Consider the following 16,865-nt stretch of genomic DNA (forward strand, 5'->3'; position numbering starts at 1 on the left):
ATAATGGACTCTTTTCATCAAATGGGCTTTTTTCCAGTTTAACAGGGTTCATCTTCTTGCTAGAAGAATCGTGTATGCAACACATTTTGAGTGGCTGTTTGCTCGGGGGGGTATATCATCAGGCTGAATATCAAAAGGAGCTGTGAGGGGGGTTGGATTCAGTAGGTTTTCCAAATATTTTAGTAAGAAAAACTCTAAATATGGAACTCCAGAAACCCGAGAGCTTGGGACAGACCCAGAATGTGTGAGCTGATGTGGCTGGCGAGTGTTGACGTCCACTGACGAATACATCTTGACAGCCGGGACTCTTTTGAACTGGATGAGGCCGCGTCGAGCACAAATTGATGAGCTGTGCTCTAGTGACAGGATAGATGACAAGTTGTTGAAATGAAGCGAATATATTGTCTAAGTCCTTGAATTTATTTGGCCACAATAGAAAGATATTATCCTTAATAGAGGGTTGAAATTGGTGAAAACTGGCGGCCTCATTTATAGGCTCCATAACTGCTTTAACCACTTGAAGTATAACTATGAATAATCCACAGACGTAGGGACTATTTATTTAGTAGAAAGTAGATACCAGCAGAGGTAAGTGAGAACGTTTTTTTTCTTGTTTTGTGGGTGAATCAACCTCTTCAAGCCGTTAGACAAGTGTGAGACGTGTAAAACAAAAGTAGTACAACTTGACGCCAGGCCAGCTTTGCACGCCATCCATCTGTTTGATGAACGGGGAGACGTGATGCAGCTTGATGTTTAAATGTTTACAATTTGCTGCTCCCAATGTGCTCAATGTGTGTTCAGGAAAGGCAACATTTACCTTCACCCCTCCTGTCTCTGCCGTCTGTCTCTGAGGACAGGGCTGCGTGTAAACACCACAAATCCACAAGTGAGATTTAAATGCCAGTTCTCCTCTGTTAGGATCGGCGTCAACCTATTTTCATGTATAAAATTATCTCTTTTTTTTTCTATTTGAGTCCCATTGTCAGTCCCGCAGCGTTGTCACAAATGTATACATAGGTTCCACGGTGAGACGTCACTGGTCAGGGTGGGGATGTCCACTGTTATGTCTGACTTTCTAAATGATGTCGTAGCGATGCCTGTGCCTTTGATCTGGCCTATGTTTGCTCTCAGATAAGCCAAATTTCTGTTTTGCATGCAACAATAACAGTTCGAGCACATTCTGTACAATGTCAAATAAACAAACACTCTCGTAATGAACTGGTAGGTTGGGTTACATCAGGTTTGCCCTGTGGAGGATGGATGGCACCGTTGCATCACACGCAAGGATAGAGTGATATGCAACCATAATTAATCATATAGTTGGTTGTTAACGATTGATCTGTACATTTCAGTCTTTAGGAGGAATATATATATATTTACACTTGACATCATGTCTGAGACTGAACTGTTCGGCTGCACTTTGAGTCTGATGAAAGCTGGTTACACCAAAGACCTTATTTAAGACATTAGTTGCAGTCAGTTTAATTTGCCTTTAAGAGCCCGTCTCAGTGTTTTTGAGGTTGGGAACAACACAATGATTTTCTGAGGTAGTTGCCATGTTGAACTAGATTGTGGCAACATTTACTGAGCGCAGTTATGTTTCTAGTTAGATAAACAATATTACACTTTTGTAAAAAATGATGATGTGGCTCTAATATTTTACAGAGTAAGTCTGTATGTTTTTAGTTCCATGCAACACCTTCTTATTTCCAGCGTCCTTTGAGGGAATTGACCTTGCAGGTTGGGATTCTTGCTAGTTTTGGAGGGACAGTGACTTTGCGAAACCTGCTTGTCCTCCTGCCCTCCCCCATTCTAAGTGTGAGCCCTTCTACCTGAGCTAGAAGGATAACTACGAGCTTGTAACACACCTAAATAATAGAGATTGGTGTCGGCTATAGCAAAGCTGAGCAAATGCCGATCCTTTATTTGCTTTTGTTTTCCGCAGCCTGCGTTGCAAATCTGCTCTACAATGCGAGCATTTCAAATGTGTAAAATGATTGAGTGTTAACCTTTGGAGTGCCGTATGTTTTGGTCAGTGCTTCATTTGAGTTCTGTGTTATCATTTCGGTGCTGTAAAAATGAAATGAAAACAGTTATAAGAGAGCTGTGATGATGCCTTTCGTATTAATACGGAGTTATTTAATTATCAAACATACAGTACTAATTAAGGACTGGATACGTAACTTGATGGGGACATCCCCACTAAACAATGTTTTTTAAGACTAATACCTGTTTGTTTTGGTCTTGCTGCTACGTCACACGAGGAGACGTGGTCACTGTGACCACGAGAGGGCTATAAACTGCACATCTGGACAGGATTTGGATGTGTGTTGGGGTATTTTGCACCGGGAATCAGAAAGCCACTTCTCGCACAACCAAAAAATAATACAGAGAAAAGATGTAAAAGGCAAAATAAAGAAGGAAGGTCATGGTTGGAATAAAAAATGTAAATGATAAAAAAAGGTTTTTGAACACATTGAAAAATGGATTAGATAAGATTAGATTATTTGGGTAAGTGGGATTATATACGTGTGAATTAACGGACACGGCTACACTAGAAACAACAACAACAACAAACAAAACAGGACTGTAGGGAAGTAAAACCATAAAATTCCTTGCTTTCCACATGCTAAGAGTCCCGTATAAAGACGACTCCCAGCATGCTCCTGGTGGCCTGATGGTAAGCTATTGTTTATGGAGATTGCACCTTGCGATAGGAGGATCATTCATCATGAAGTGCCATAAACCCCCTATGATTAAAGCAAACCTGGCTGGACTTGCTCGGGGATTTACACATTTCGCTTTCTGTGCTTTCTTTATTGTTCTTCCGTGAGTCAGCAAGATGCAGCCGGGCTGGATACGCTCAAATATATTCGAGTCGAAGGGCAATTTAACTTCTCTATTTAACTTCTGTATTAAAATGGGCAGGGATATTTTTTGGTATTTTGGATGCTTCTGCACCTTAATGTACAGTTAGTGAGGATTCATACTTCATGATGTGATCTTCCTGAGATCAGACCTTGAAGGATGAATCCAGCTGTTTTCTTAAGATAGCTCTAGCTAAATATAGCTCTGGTTTGGTATAATGACAGATTGCAGTGTCCCTCACACTTGCTCTGAGGGGAGAGTGACTGTGCTACTGGCGTCACTGTCCCCCACAGTGATCTGCACATGGGTGTCCAAAAAAACCACTGTCCCTTTTTCCTCAGCTGCCATTGTTCTTTGTGCCGCCTTTTCTTTCTGCTTCAGTAGCATTTCTTCACATGGTAGGATCCCTTTGGAATTAGAAATAATCAAGATAAAACAAAGACAAACTTAGTGAAGTCATCAAAGTTTCCCCCTTCATGAACTTCTTGGTTGCTTTGGCAGTATGCTTTGGGTCGCTGGCTCGCCGCAAGGTGAAGTGCCTACTTATATTGAGACGAAATGTTTCGGTAGACTAGATGAGTGAGCCAGTTCCAGAAGCAGCCATGCGAGCCCAAGCCGTGACATTACCTCTTCCATGCTTCAAGGATGGGCTAGTGTGCTTTGGATCATGTGCAGGTCCTTCCTTTCTCTACACTTTCCACAACTTTTGTCTTGGTCTCATCTGTCCATAAAACCTTCGGATCTTTTCCGGCTCGTTTCTGTACTACTTTGCAAATTCTAATCTGGCCTTCGGATTCTTGCTACTGATGTGAGGTTTGCATCTTTTGCTGTATCCTTCTGAGAGCAGGTAGTCTGATACTTTCACCCCTGCCTTCTGGAGGTTGTTGGTTATGTCACTGGCAAGATGTTTCTGTTGTTTTTCTCACATTCACAGCTTTTTTACCTTTGAACAGTCAATACATTTGACCTTGCTGTTACCTTTTGAGGGCACTGTAGGTGACTAGCCTCAACCAAAAGAGGAAGCACTTGCCCTCAGGTTACAAAGTTGTCATATGTTGAATCTACTTATGTGGCTAGCTAGCCATTCAGGAATCACCTGGGTTTTTCTCTAATATGGGAGGGTGTGTGAAGCCACCAGTGTCGAAGTACTGTCCCCCATCAAAGGGCATTTTCTCTTAGATAACCCAAAGCCTTGGCTCCAACCCCGACCCAGTCGTCTTTTGTAATGCTACGCAAAACCATAACTTAACCCTAACCTAACCACGGAGGACAACACTATTTGAAGGGGAAACAGCACTGTGAGGACGGGACCTCCGGCGGGCTGCGATCTTAGCTAGCTACTGATGGTCAGTAAATACTAAAGGCTGGCTGCTTATTAAACCCCATTGTGTTGATCTATATTCTACACAGTGTTAAATACAGAAGAGGCTTTGGAGTTTTTGGAATTCATTTTTGACCAAGCTGGGAGGAGTAACGGAAAGTAATGTAACGAGTAGCTAACTCATTATTTTTGCTTTGTAATGTAATGTATTTACTTTTTCAGAGAGTAATTGATTTTTTAAGTCACCCAACACAGCTCACTACTGATTAGTTAGAAAACAGAAAACACCTTTGTACTTTAATATCCCATTGTATATATTCTGCTATCTTAAGACGGAGATTTCATGGGCGTAGAACGTCCCCTTTGGCCAGGGTTTTGTTTCATTGCATTTTTGTTATCATTTTCCTCCTCTGTCACAGACCAAAGACAAAAAAAAAACCCTGTGTGCACCGTGAGGGACATGATGCAGCAATTTGCGGTTGGTCTGCTAAAAATGGAAAGTCCACAGACAAAATGGCCCGGCCAGTGTTTTCCATGTGGTTCAAACAGGTGCTGGAGAACACAGTCTGGATGCCTTTTTAAGAGAAAACACTTGAGATTGTAGCTTCTCTTTCGAGATCCTCTCCATGTGCCTTGATGCACATTGAGAATAATGATAAAATGGATAGCTGTATCTTTTTTTCGTTTTTGTTTTGATAGCCTTTATCTTCCCTGCTCATTCACTGGGCGATAAAGAAAGCGAACGAGCTTCTAGATTCTGTCCTCTCATCATATTTGGTGTGGCTGTTTGTGAAACGCTCCCGTGCTCGGCCCTAATTTGCACTGCAACTGTTGATTTGTGTATCCTGTCAGGCCCCTTTGATGTGTGTGAGAGATTGAGCTGCTGCCGGTCGCGGTTCTCTCTCTGACGCTGGGCAGCTCTCCAGCTGAGCAGGCCCGGCGCCCGGCCTGCAAGGCGCGGTGCCCAGCCGCAGGCCTGCGGGCCCTCGGGGCACTTTAATCCTACATTCACAGCCAGAGCCTGCAGAAGCACATTTCACTCCACCGCACACACACGCTGTAGTAAGCTGGCACTGGTGATGGCCCGAAGAGAGTCTTAGATATGCTCTTCTCTGCGGGACTTGTAGATCGATCACATGTTGCTCTCTACTCTCACCCTGATGCCAGACAGAGGGCTGAGGAGATAACAGGTGACAGGACAGCATTTATGCAAATAGGAAGTTTTCTTTGGGATGTTTCATTGAGGCCACGTCAGGGCTGGAGTCGACCAAACCAAACAAACTGAAGCTGTTTCCAAAGTTAGAGGACGTTTTCATCGGAAGTCATACATGGCTAACGTTCTCACAAGCAAGACTAATTTTTCATAGATGTTGGACAATTATAGGTTGAAATGAATCATAGAAGAGGCAGAGGTACCAGTCTCACACAATCCCTCCACAATTAGAAACATACTTGTGCAACATTTATCCTTCTTGTGTTCCTTGGTCGGGTATTTTGGCGATTTTCATTGAAATCCACATTCACTTTGATGCTTTGCAACAAGAGTAGAGACCCTTTCCCCGGCCCTTGTTTCAGCTGCGTACTTGGGTGGCACATTTCAGGTCCCAGTGGAATAAAACAACTTCTGCTCCACATCTCAGCGTGGTATTTGATCAAACGTAACACAAAGGATGGTGGCGCGGTCAGTTGTTCTTGTTCTATCCTCTCACACACATAAGTGCGACATGGGATTTTGCTGCCAGGGGAGCTCTCTTAACCCCCCTCAGCTGACCTCCCTGGCTGTGGGTAATGAGGCAGGACGGGTGCTCCACTGCAGGGTCCCAGAGGAGGAACAGTCCCACAAACACGGGGCCAAGCGTTGATGTGCCGACTGGCTTTTTCTGTTTAACTGAAGGTGTAATGGTCTGTGGATACAATTAAAACTTCTGAAGAAATGTGTTTAAAATTAGAACTAGATGTAAACGTCTGGGACATTTTCAAAGGTGTGAATTTGGGGCTTCTGATTGGGATCTAAGGGATTGCTTGTTTGTGTCGCCATCTTCTGGTTAGAACCCTCTACTGCCTCCTTAGAACCGAAATGAGTCTTTTCCTTCCTGCAGCTGCTCTCGTGCTCCACCACAGGAGGGCAGCATGTACAAACTTTTCTAACTCTCACCGCACAATTTTCACGAGCTGTTTAAATTCATCCTCCACATTTCAGGCTCACACACAAGAACTGAGTAGATGTCAAAGGACTTGAGGGGCGTTGGGCTCAGTACCAGTATCACAGCAGGCCTTTTTTTAAACTTTAGGATCAATAGGCCACCACCTTAAAGCAGAGGTGCCATAAAATACAGTCCAACTAGTGGACTCTCAATACAGACTCCAAAAAATCCTCAAGAACCAAAGTCACTCAGGTCAAGTTCAAGTTTTCCAGAGGGTTAATCTCATTTCTACAAATGTTTAACAAACTTTGAGAAACGTTGTCTCTTTAAGGTGATTTTAAGCATTAAAAAGAAATATGTTTGGCCCCACCAGGAATCTATAGGTGGCATGATAGATGTAGGAGGTTGATAAAAGCCTGTATTGTTTGTAAAGTATCAAATAACTGTAAGTACTGACTCTTTTACGTCTATTTTGAACATGTTTTGTAAACCCAGACTTTACAATTGAGTTAAGAAACACGCAAAGGATTGCGAGAGAGAGGGATGACATCCAACAGAAGTCACCGGCTGAATTCAAATCCATCCTCAGATGTCCTCTTCCTTCACATCCCAATGACCTTTCCTCTTGCACCACCTTCAGAAATTCTTTTTTTTAGCTCGACTACTTGAACCCCTCGAAGAATACAATGGCATCACTGTCAGTGGGATGTTCGTTTGGTCTAAAACGTTTCTAATGTGGGGTGAAATGAACATTGCAGCTTTGATTGGCCGTCAGCGGAGCTTCAGATTTCTAGCCTTGGTTTGCCACAAAAATGCAGCTACGTGGAGCTTTTTGGTGTTCACACTGATAAGAAAACACAAGAACTGTGTTATGTGTCAGGCAAAAACAGGATTAGGACAGTTGGACCGCAGTGTAAAAGTCTCTGTTTGTGACTGTGTTGCCCAAGGATGCTCCTGAGAGGCCGGGACTCTCTGCCAGGGTAAACACCAAAGCTCATGAATACACACCACTCATCCCCACCGTGCCCTGTTTTCCTAAGCCCTGTTTTCTCCTGCAAGCGAAAGAAGCAACGCCTCTTCTCGCTTATTGCTCACCTTCTTCAGCTTGCGAGCAAACACCATGCATAGGTGGCCTCGTTTTTTCGGTTTTGCACATGTCTCAAGGTTGAATTCAAATTTTGTTCCGCGCTTCACATCATCAGATTATGCCATTTAAAAGTAATTGCATAGCAGAGGAGACGGTAGTGCTTTTCTATGTAAATCACTAGGCTTACAAAAAAGTCCTATTTCCTGTAATTAAAAACCCTCAAGATACCATTTTATCAACTGCCCTCTCATTACCAAGAAAGATTGCACTATTTTGTAACCTAGTGTTCACACATAGACGTACCATTATATATATTGCCAATCAGCATCAAGTGCCTCTGTTTGTTATAGGTTTTATTCATGGGTTTTTATATTCACGAGGCTTTGCTGAGAACATAAGGTCGAGAGTTAGTTCTGTGGAGGACTGGGATTGTGTAACAAAGATCAGAGCGTTGCCATATTTAACTCTGTCCAGGGGCTTCAAAGTGAGGAAAGCCCATTGACGGTGCCTCAGAAGTGAGGAACAGTTACCTCTGTGAATATGGATTTGAAGGATTAAGAAGAACACAACTAAAACAACACACCAGAGCCTAGCTTGTAGAGACAACAACATGTTTAATTTACTCGGGCTGTAAAAATGTTGACCCCGCAGACCTCGATATATTTTGTGATTTGTAAGCAGAATCCGTCCACTGAGGGCATGTTCAACATATAAACCCAGCAGCTCTTCTAAAAGGCCTTTAGCCATTGTTCAGCCTTCGCTCAATCTGTAAACATTTACAGTAGTTTGTAATGAGAGACATGGAAACATGTGTCCTTTGATGTCTGTCTCCTAAAGAGAAAAACCCCTCATTGCAAGTTTTATGGGGTTCTGTGGAGAAGCTAATCCATTGTTATTGGTTTATTTCACCCATCTAAAGTCTCATCTTAAGCTCCAAAATGTGCATTTTTTTCTTGTTTTTATGTGGCTCCAGATAAATGCTCTGCAGATTCTCTTGCAAATTGATTTACTGACTTAATTATATGCCAAATAAATGATATTTTAAGTGTAACTTAATGCTGTATAAAGCACATTTATTCCAAAACCGAACAAGAAATTAAATATTAGGGAATCTCCTATTTTAAGTTACTGCTCCTTGAACCCATTGTTCAACTGGGTTGATCTCGTCCCACGAAAGCCAGATGTCTGACTGTGTTTGTGTCTCTGTACAGAGGATACAGGGACGTACTTCCCCAGCGTGAAGAGGGACCCGAGCCGTTACCTGCAGCCCTGCTCCGACTCCGTCAAGACCTGGCTACGCAGCATGAAGAGCGCTGGGAAGGTCCTCCTCCTCATCACCAGCTCCCACAGTGACTACTGTAGGCTAATCTGTGAACACATCCTGGGGTAAGACTGCCCACATAGGGACCACAGACTGGCCCTCTCCTTAAGACCAGGACCTGGTCTGCAGTTCTTACAGTCCCGTAACAGCCCCCACAGGATTTATAACCTGAAAGTCTCTGCTCAGTCCGAGCTGGCAGCAGAGTTTTTGATTTTCCCTCAACTCACAACATTCCTTACAGCTCTCACATGCCATCAGTCATTCCTTTAGTCAACGCCGGCTCACAGGTTCGCCTCGAGTTACCACCATCATCATCATCACACACATATGTTACACTCACATACATCCCAGCAACCTTCAGCAGCCAACGCTGAGCATTAAGCTACTCACTTAATTTTTAACTTAGAGATAAAACATTACACATTCCTCACCGACAAGACTCCATTTATCACGTAAATGTCAATTCTTGAGCGGAAAAGCTTAATAGCTGAGATCCACTTAGCTTTTTTCAGTTAAAGAGTTGGTGGAGACCAAAGCAGAGCTACGTGGAGAGAGGCTGTTGGACTCCAGTGCTTTATGTCTGCTGGATGTGTAAATAGGCAACTGCTTGCTAACAACAAGGTAGCCTTTATAAACTTTATAAGGTGATGATATAGATGTGGTGTTTTTAGCTTGTTGAGCTGCCACCATGTTGCCAACTACTGAGTCAACTTTACTGAGTCATATTTCCTCATTTGGTAAGGCATATGATGGCTGGAGTCTGTATGCTCGCAGTTAGCTATTTTTCGTACCAGTCCACAATTAGCACCTAGCATTGCTGCACACCTTCAGTTTACGTGTGTGCAGCAAATGCTGGGATTATTGTCCAAGCGCTCTGGCTTTGTGCGTTACTGGCCTCCCCCTGTTTGCAGTGCACACTGTGGTTTAGGGTTATTTTCGTAGCCTAAGTCCTGTTATACACTCGACCAAGCAGCAAGAGAGCCTTGAAAAAACACAATGTCCGTGTTGCTTTAACAAACATAAGCCCTCCTTGTTCTGTGTAAGGTGTTGTTATCTCACACTGCACTCGCCTGGTTAGGTGGTCTGCTTTTTTACTCTTCATGCTCAGAGCTGATTGTTCTCTGTAGTCCAGCAGAGGCGAAAAGCAGGTCGAGGTAAAGCTGTTTTGCTCTGGATGCCAGTTTGTCCCAGGGGGCCTCTTGTGGCTCAGGGCTCCCCCTCCCCGCCCCAACCCATCTCACCATTTCCTGTTAAGCAGCAAGCAGCCTGGTCGTTCCTGTTGTTCCTCACCCCTTTCCCCTGCTCCCCTGCTGTATCGCCGGGCCCCCCTGCCCTCCTGTGTCCTTTGACCTCCAGCACCGCAGCATGTGTCGCCTCACAAGGAGAGCAGTCAGAGCCCCAGCTGTGTATGAGTGTGTGTGCTCAAACTCATGTTCAAGTCACTGCTTTACAAGGTCAGGGGAAGCAGATTTATGTTGTGATATCTACAAGAGGAAGTCAGGCCAGCTTCGTCTTGCCAGAGGTTGTTTGCGGAGAAGTGTGCTTTGTTCACAGATTGGGTCGGCCCGCTTCAAGGGTTAGTGTCAGCGCTCGTGAAAGACGGCGTCTCCTGCGTCACTGCACGGCGCCTTCATTTCCAGAGAAAACCGAAAGACACGTTAGTGTGGTGAGCCGGCTGGAGGCCAGTGACGGTCAGCTGTCAGAAGTAGCACAACAAGGCCAGAGCTGTTTGACAGGAAGCTACTGGCCAAAACCCAACAAGCTGTCGAGAGAAGCTGCTGTTACTATTTGGCACGACTAGATGAAGGCATTCATCGCTGGAGTGCTGCATAGTTTATTGACTTGTTAGTTGTTGTTAAGTCCACTGATGTGTTGAACTTCTTTTCAGGCTTAAATGAAGTGATAACAGCCCAGACAGGGCGGAGAGTCTCCTCCAACTGTGTGAAATTAGCTGCAGTTACAATCTGAAAAGTCAGATTGATGATGATAGAAAATCTGCTGGATGTTTGTATATCCATACATCGAATGATTCAGAACTCCTTTCAAGATATGTATAATTTAAATGGGGCGGAACCAGGAATGGAAAGAATAGTAGAATACTATGTTCAAGTTACTTTAATGAAATTTTACTCAAGCAAAATTAAGATTTACTCAAATACAAGTTAAAATGTACTCATTACTGCAGTACAATAAATTGCATCAACCAGGAAAAACTCAGGCAATTAAACAAAAATAACTATGCAGAGGTGCAGTAATGCTAACCATAACCATACCCCATACCCGACCCGGGTGCGACTGCACCCCCCCCCATACTCCCAAGTTCCCATTAAGAAGTCCTTCCTGTTTCATAAGGCTGCCGTTTGCTTCTTACCTTATATGGAAGATTCCACAGAGATTCCCTCACATATACTGTCCATATACATACAGTACTGTAGGTCTCCCTGGAGACACCATCCAGCTCTCAGCATGCTCGCTATCACTTCATGACTGTCGCTGTGTGGGAGTGTATACTGCCCTCAAAGTGTTTACTTCATTAGTCCAAGTATCCCCCTCCACAGCACTGTATGTGTACACTGTCGTCTCCGTGTTTTCCATCATCTGTACACACTGTTTAGCTTCACTGAGCTATTTGTGTTTTTATAACTCCGTGTATTTTTGGATGCCGTCCAGGCATTGTCAGGCGCCAGGCGGCTATCGCAGAGATTAATGTTGTTTTTTTGGCCATTACAGGAAGGATTTCGAAGAGCTGTTTGACGTCATCATCACAAACGCCCTGAAGCCCGGTTTCTTCTCCTTGGTGCCCCAGCAGAGGCCCTTTAGGACCCTCGGTGAGTACTTAGACCATTAATCCATTATCAAAATATTGGTTGATTTGTTTTCTGCCGGTGGCAAATCAAAAATCTGACAATTTCAGCACATTTAAAGAAAACATTTGGTGAGCCTGATGGTTGACTTTCCAAACAAACATGATGGAAATTATCCAAATTTGTATTTAGGATTGCCCAATTTATCACTACCAGGCAATAATTGATATGTTGGACCATTGTGACTCCTGACATAGATGATGCCTTTATTTTACCGGTATAGGGCAGTTTCTGTGCAAATGTGAAAACGACTTGCCAAATCTTGAACGTATACAGTGAATATCTAACTAAAAACTAGCCAGTCTGGTTCCGTTAGTCGGCATCTTAAAGGGAAACTTTCAAGAAAAGCTCCAGAAGGAATAGTGTGAGATGAGAAGATCAATCTCACTTTCATATCAGTTCATAGCTTCAGTACAGAGATGGAAGCAGCTGGGAAACAGCTAGCCTGGCTCTGTCCGAACACCTACCAACACATGTAAAGCTCACTGATTAGCACGTTGTATCTAGTTTGTTTAATCTGTACACAAACAGAGGTTGAAATGACATTTTGCGGTTTAGGGGGAGTTATGTACCGTAACAACCTACATTGTGGTGCAGTGACACAGCTTCCTAATGTCTTGTTGTCAGGTTTGACACTATCATGCCTCTACAGAGACCAAAACCAAAACCCGTGCTCACTGACCATATCTGGCAACATGTGCTGTAGCCAGAGACGCGGCACACTGGGTGGATGAATTTGTCGAGAAATAGTTCTCTCCCCCTAAAACCGTGAATAATTTCTGTTTGTGTACAGATGAAACAAACAAAATACATGTTCATTTGTGAGCTTCGCAGCCGCTGGTAGGTCTATTTTTGAACTCTTTATGATAAGCTAGGCTAAGCTCTTAAAAAGAAAGCGAATAGGCGTATCTCTCAAAGTGTTGAACTCTTCCTTGGAAGCCAAAAATAATTCAAACTCTCCACATTTGAAGTGAAGTAGTTTGTGCTCATGCCCTTTAGTGCCTGCAGATACCTGGAAGCAGTGCTTTAAACTTTTAGCAGCACAAACTAAATTCCATTCACCTCCACTGTACTGAGGTGGAGCAAGAAGTCTTAGGGACAGACAACTTAAAACCTGGGCACATAAAATCAAAGCTATCTGCATAGCTAGACAACACGTAAGGTAAGTAATATCATGTGGGGTTTTTTTTGTAATTTCAGTGAACTGACCCTTTAATAACGCAGTGTTTTTTAGACATTTGCAATATGGTACATCCCAAGTATTATTTTAGGAGTATATCGTAGGTCAGTCCAGCTGTAACCTCCGCAAACTCTAAATTTAATGGGAAGATTTCAAACAGCTGTTACTCGTGTTAGTGAGATTAATATCAGCTGCCAACTTTTCATTGGCCCCGGATCCTCGTCATCAGCAGTCCACGTAACTCCACAGTTACCTTCCTGGGCTGCCTTCCCTCTCTCGTTAGGCCGGCCATCGCGTCCTGCATGCTCACGCAGAAGGTGTGCACTGGCAGGGGCAGCCTTTCTGGAATGCTCCGCTCATCTGGTTTGTCTTCTTGCCAGCAATAACACTGGGGATACATTATGTGTGAAGACGGGATGATCCACTCTCTGAAATATTCTCTTCTCTCTCTCCCTCTCCCTCGCTCTTCCTGAGTTTTGCCACGTTAGTAGAAATAGCATCAGCATCTGCTCTTCCTCTGGCCTCCACACATACTGGCCACTCCTATTTTAGTTGGAAACATCACTTGTTATTCTGCACATTCTGCAAAATGTCTTTTTTTGTTTATTAGCTTATAAGGTTTATTTAGGAGAATTTGACACTGAACGTTTAGTAATTTAAGACTGATGATTTTCAACACTTCCCAAGCATTTGTAGAGATGGAATGCAGTACATACAGCTCTGAGAACTACTTAGGAGAACTTGTTATATAAAAGTAATCATTATCTGGAGCCTTTTTCTGTGTGGAGTTCGGTCCTTGCCTGTGTGGGTTTCCTTCCAGTCCAAAGACATGCAGGTAAGGTGAATAGGTAACTCTGCATTATCCGTATGTGTGAATGTGTGAGCCCCATAGACTGTATATAAAGATGGACGCCCTGCAATCCTGATCAAGATAATCAGCAAATAGATATATGGATAGACTTGTGGAAAAGTTGAAAATGGCACTTTTCCACATTATGATTTTAATGTCACACAGGTGTAGTGAAGTGGCTTTCATTGCCAGACCTGGTTTTGGGTCCCACCAAGAACAACACATTTAACACAAGACTCCCTTCACAATTTCGGATTTATTCAAGCCCCGCCCCACGATGCTCTGTTCTTGCTCAGCTGTAGCTAGCCAGCTAATCAGCATCCGCTCCATCCGACTGACTGACTGGCTTTAAAACAAGAACCTGCGTGACAGCATCTTAGATTTTCACTTGATGGCTACATACATGATATAATTCTAATTCAAAACCTTACACAAATTGTAATTGTTTAAACCATGTTGAGATCTCAGTGTGACTGCCACAACAGTTGCTTATTTTGTGAGAGGGGTGCATACATAACAGATTAAAAACTGTTTGTCTGTGAATTGACTTCCACGTCACTAATTCTGACCAAAGAATTAACTTCATGACTGTATTCAAAAGGGTTCAACATCAGTAACCGTTTTATTTTAGGTATGTAAGGAGCCCCAAAGTCCTGAAAAAATAATGTATAGATTTTTTTTTATCTTGTGTGGGCAAATTGTCATTTTGTGTGCACAATATACAAAAATGTCATCTTTCAGGATTTCGTTGGCTTGTGCCGAAAAAATAGGAAGCTTGAGCTCCAGACCACGTACCACTCATTCCTCTCTCCCTCAACGTCCAGCGTCCTCACAGCTGTTACCACGAGTGTGTGTGTGTGTGTGTGTACACTCCCAAATGTGAAGGTGCTCATCCCTGTTCTTTCACTCTCTCTCCTGTTACAATATTTATAGCGTATTTAACCTCAGTTTGAACCCGTGGCGGCCTATACTCTGTAGATCACCGTGGTTTTGTCAGTGAGAGTTGAGGATCTTCTTTTAAACTGCTGCTGCTGCTCTTAAATACCAGTCAGTCAACTTAAGGACCACTGCCTGTCAAGAAGAGCAATTACCTACTTCAAAGAAGTTGCTCTATTGATTCCAAGATCCCAGCCAAGGAAAGCACACCACATTTAAAAGGCTATTCATTAGTTTAATTAAAGAGGCCTCACAGCATACCATTATAACTACCATCATATAGATTGCATAACATTGACTATTTTCATATTCCCCTGATGTTTTTCCTTTTCCATTACGAATTTCAGCCCATTTGAGAATGTGGTTTGTCGTAATTTGTCAGCTAGTAAATAAAAATCTCTTGTCGGAGAGAGTCCCGGCTAAAATGGAAGTACCAACACATAAAGTTACGGGACTCACCAGACAGGGATTAAAACAAGAATGGTCATAATGACTTTTGTCTCTAGTATGAATGAGACTCCATTTCCCACAATCCAACTGAATAGCGTCACCTAGACTCCTACTAGACCTTTCTGTGCTTAGTGAAGGCCCACATATCTTAAACTCCACGCCATCAGTTTGTAACACAGTCTTTCTGTTATTATTACGTCATCATCAAAGTCAGCAGTAGCCGAATATTCAACAGAAAAAAAAACGATGGAGCTTCCAATCGCAAAGACACGTCGAAGCAACAAGCTAGCCAATCACAGCGCAGAGGCGAGACTCGAAGCAAAACGTGTGGGGCAAAAATATAACATGTCTGCACCAGCTCCATAAATAAGTCATTCCTGTTTGTCATAAAGAAAAACATCAAGTAAATAACCACAAAATCTCAGGACAGAATGCTGAAACAGCCTAATAAAGGACTGAAAGCTGCCTGACTTAATTTACTGTTTCAGATTTACTGTTTTGTTCAAACACGCCGCTTGCATCTCTGCAATGCTGAAAATAGGGTCCCTTAACTGGCATTAACTGTAACACCAGAAGAAACTGCACTCTTATCATCAGTTGGACTTCTCTGGATTCATTTCAATGAATCACTTTTTCTTCTTTGCAAACATAAAACTTGTAGCCAACAAGTGGAAAATCCTCGGTCATTATTCATGAGCTCAGAATGACTGGGTGTTCTGCGTGGCTGAACGCGTGTGGCTACGCCATTTCTGGAGGGTAAATGCGAGGTTTTGGAAGTGTTCCTGGCTGACACGTGGTGCATAGTGGGGTTGGCCTGACGAGAGGGGGGCATGGCTGGGTCTGAGCGGACCAAGTCACCACTGCTCTGCTTTCGCTCACAGCCTGGTTTTCCCCTCCACTGCAGAGCTGAGCTGATGGCTGCTGGAATACATTACATATCATTACATCATACATATCATATTGGTCATTATTTATTTGAACGGTACTCAACAGAGATATAGAAATATGTTTTCATGTTGCCGTGCTGGACTGCATATTTTTGGGGTTTGTCCCAGTTCCCTTGAATTGTGGATGAATTTAGTCCGTAAATCTGTTACTTCGTTCCACGCTAGAACCAGTAACATTAGCTGACATTACTGGCAGAGACCAGAACCTTACTGAAATGCAGGATTCTGCTTATTAGTGCAACAGGTCAAACAGCAAACTTGGATAGACTAATCAGGAGCATACAGTTTATCACTCGCACAGATGCATTCAGGCCATTGAATAAAATGTTGCATTCAAACAGTAATTCGTCTGTTTGTCCGTCCTCCACATTATCGTTTAGTTTTTATTCATCGAAGGAGATGTTTTTGTTTCGTTTTCTTCTTTGTTTTCTTCAAGGGTAAAATGTCGTCAATTCATTTTTTTCGGCATAGTTTTTATTGAGGAAATGGACACAATAAGACTGATGAAATAAATGTATACCATTAAAACACAGCTATTCCCAAATGGGTTGATATCCGTATAGAAAAAACCCGCGATCAGGCATAAAACAATTAAGAAAGGAATGTGGTGGCATAGACCTCCCCTGCTTACATGAATACGACGATGCAGCACAGTTAAGGCCATTCATTTGCTTGTGCACACCAGCATACTCTGCAAGATGGAAAGAAAGGAGACAGAAGGGGTACCAGTAGCAGCGATGCTAGCAGGTACTGCATTACAAAATAAGATGGTAAACAAAGATAACCCTTGGATTAATATGTTATTGAAAACCCGGCAGGAGACAGTAACATGATTATCTCCAGAACGTGTGATGCCATTCTCCAGTCCAAGGCCAAGAATACACTGTATATAGAAGA

The 16,865-nt window shown here is 43.0% G+C and overlaps 1 protein-coding gene across 1 annotated transcript in view; it reads left to right on the plus strand.

The window, feature by feature from the left end:
* The window catches only part of nt5dc1 (5'-nucleotidase domain containing 1), a 48,791-nt gene that overhangs the window by 19,093 nt on the left and 12,833 nt on the right, over positions 1–16,865 (plus strand). Inside the window, exons 7-8 of the mRNA XM_070925697.1 lie at positions 8,632–8,806; positions 11,472–11,569. Of these exons, the coding sequence (XP_070781798.1) occupies positions 8,632–8,806; positions 11,472–11,569 (273 nt within the window). The remainder of the gene's footprint in view (positions 1–8,631; positions 8,807–11,471; positions 11,570–16,865) is intronic.

The sequence above is a fragment of the Enoplosus armatus genome, chromosome 19 (assembly GCF_043641665.1).
Source record: "Enoplosus armatus isolate fEnoArm2 chromosome 19, fEnoArm2.hap1, whole genome shotgun sequence".
In the NCBI taxonomy this organism is placed as follows: Eukaryota; Metazoa; Chordata; class Actinopteri; order Centrarchiformes; family Enoplosidae; genus Enoplosus; species Enoplosus armatus.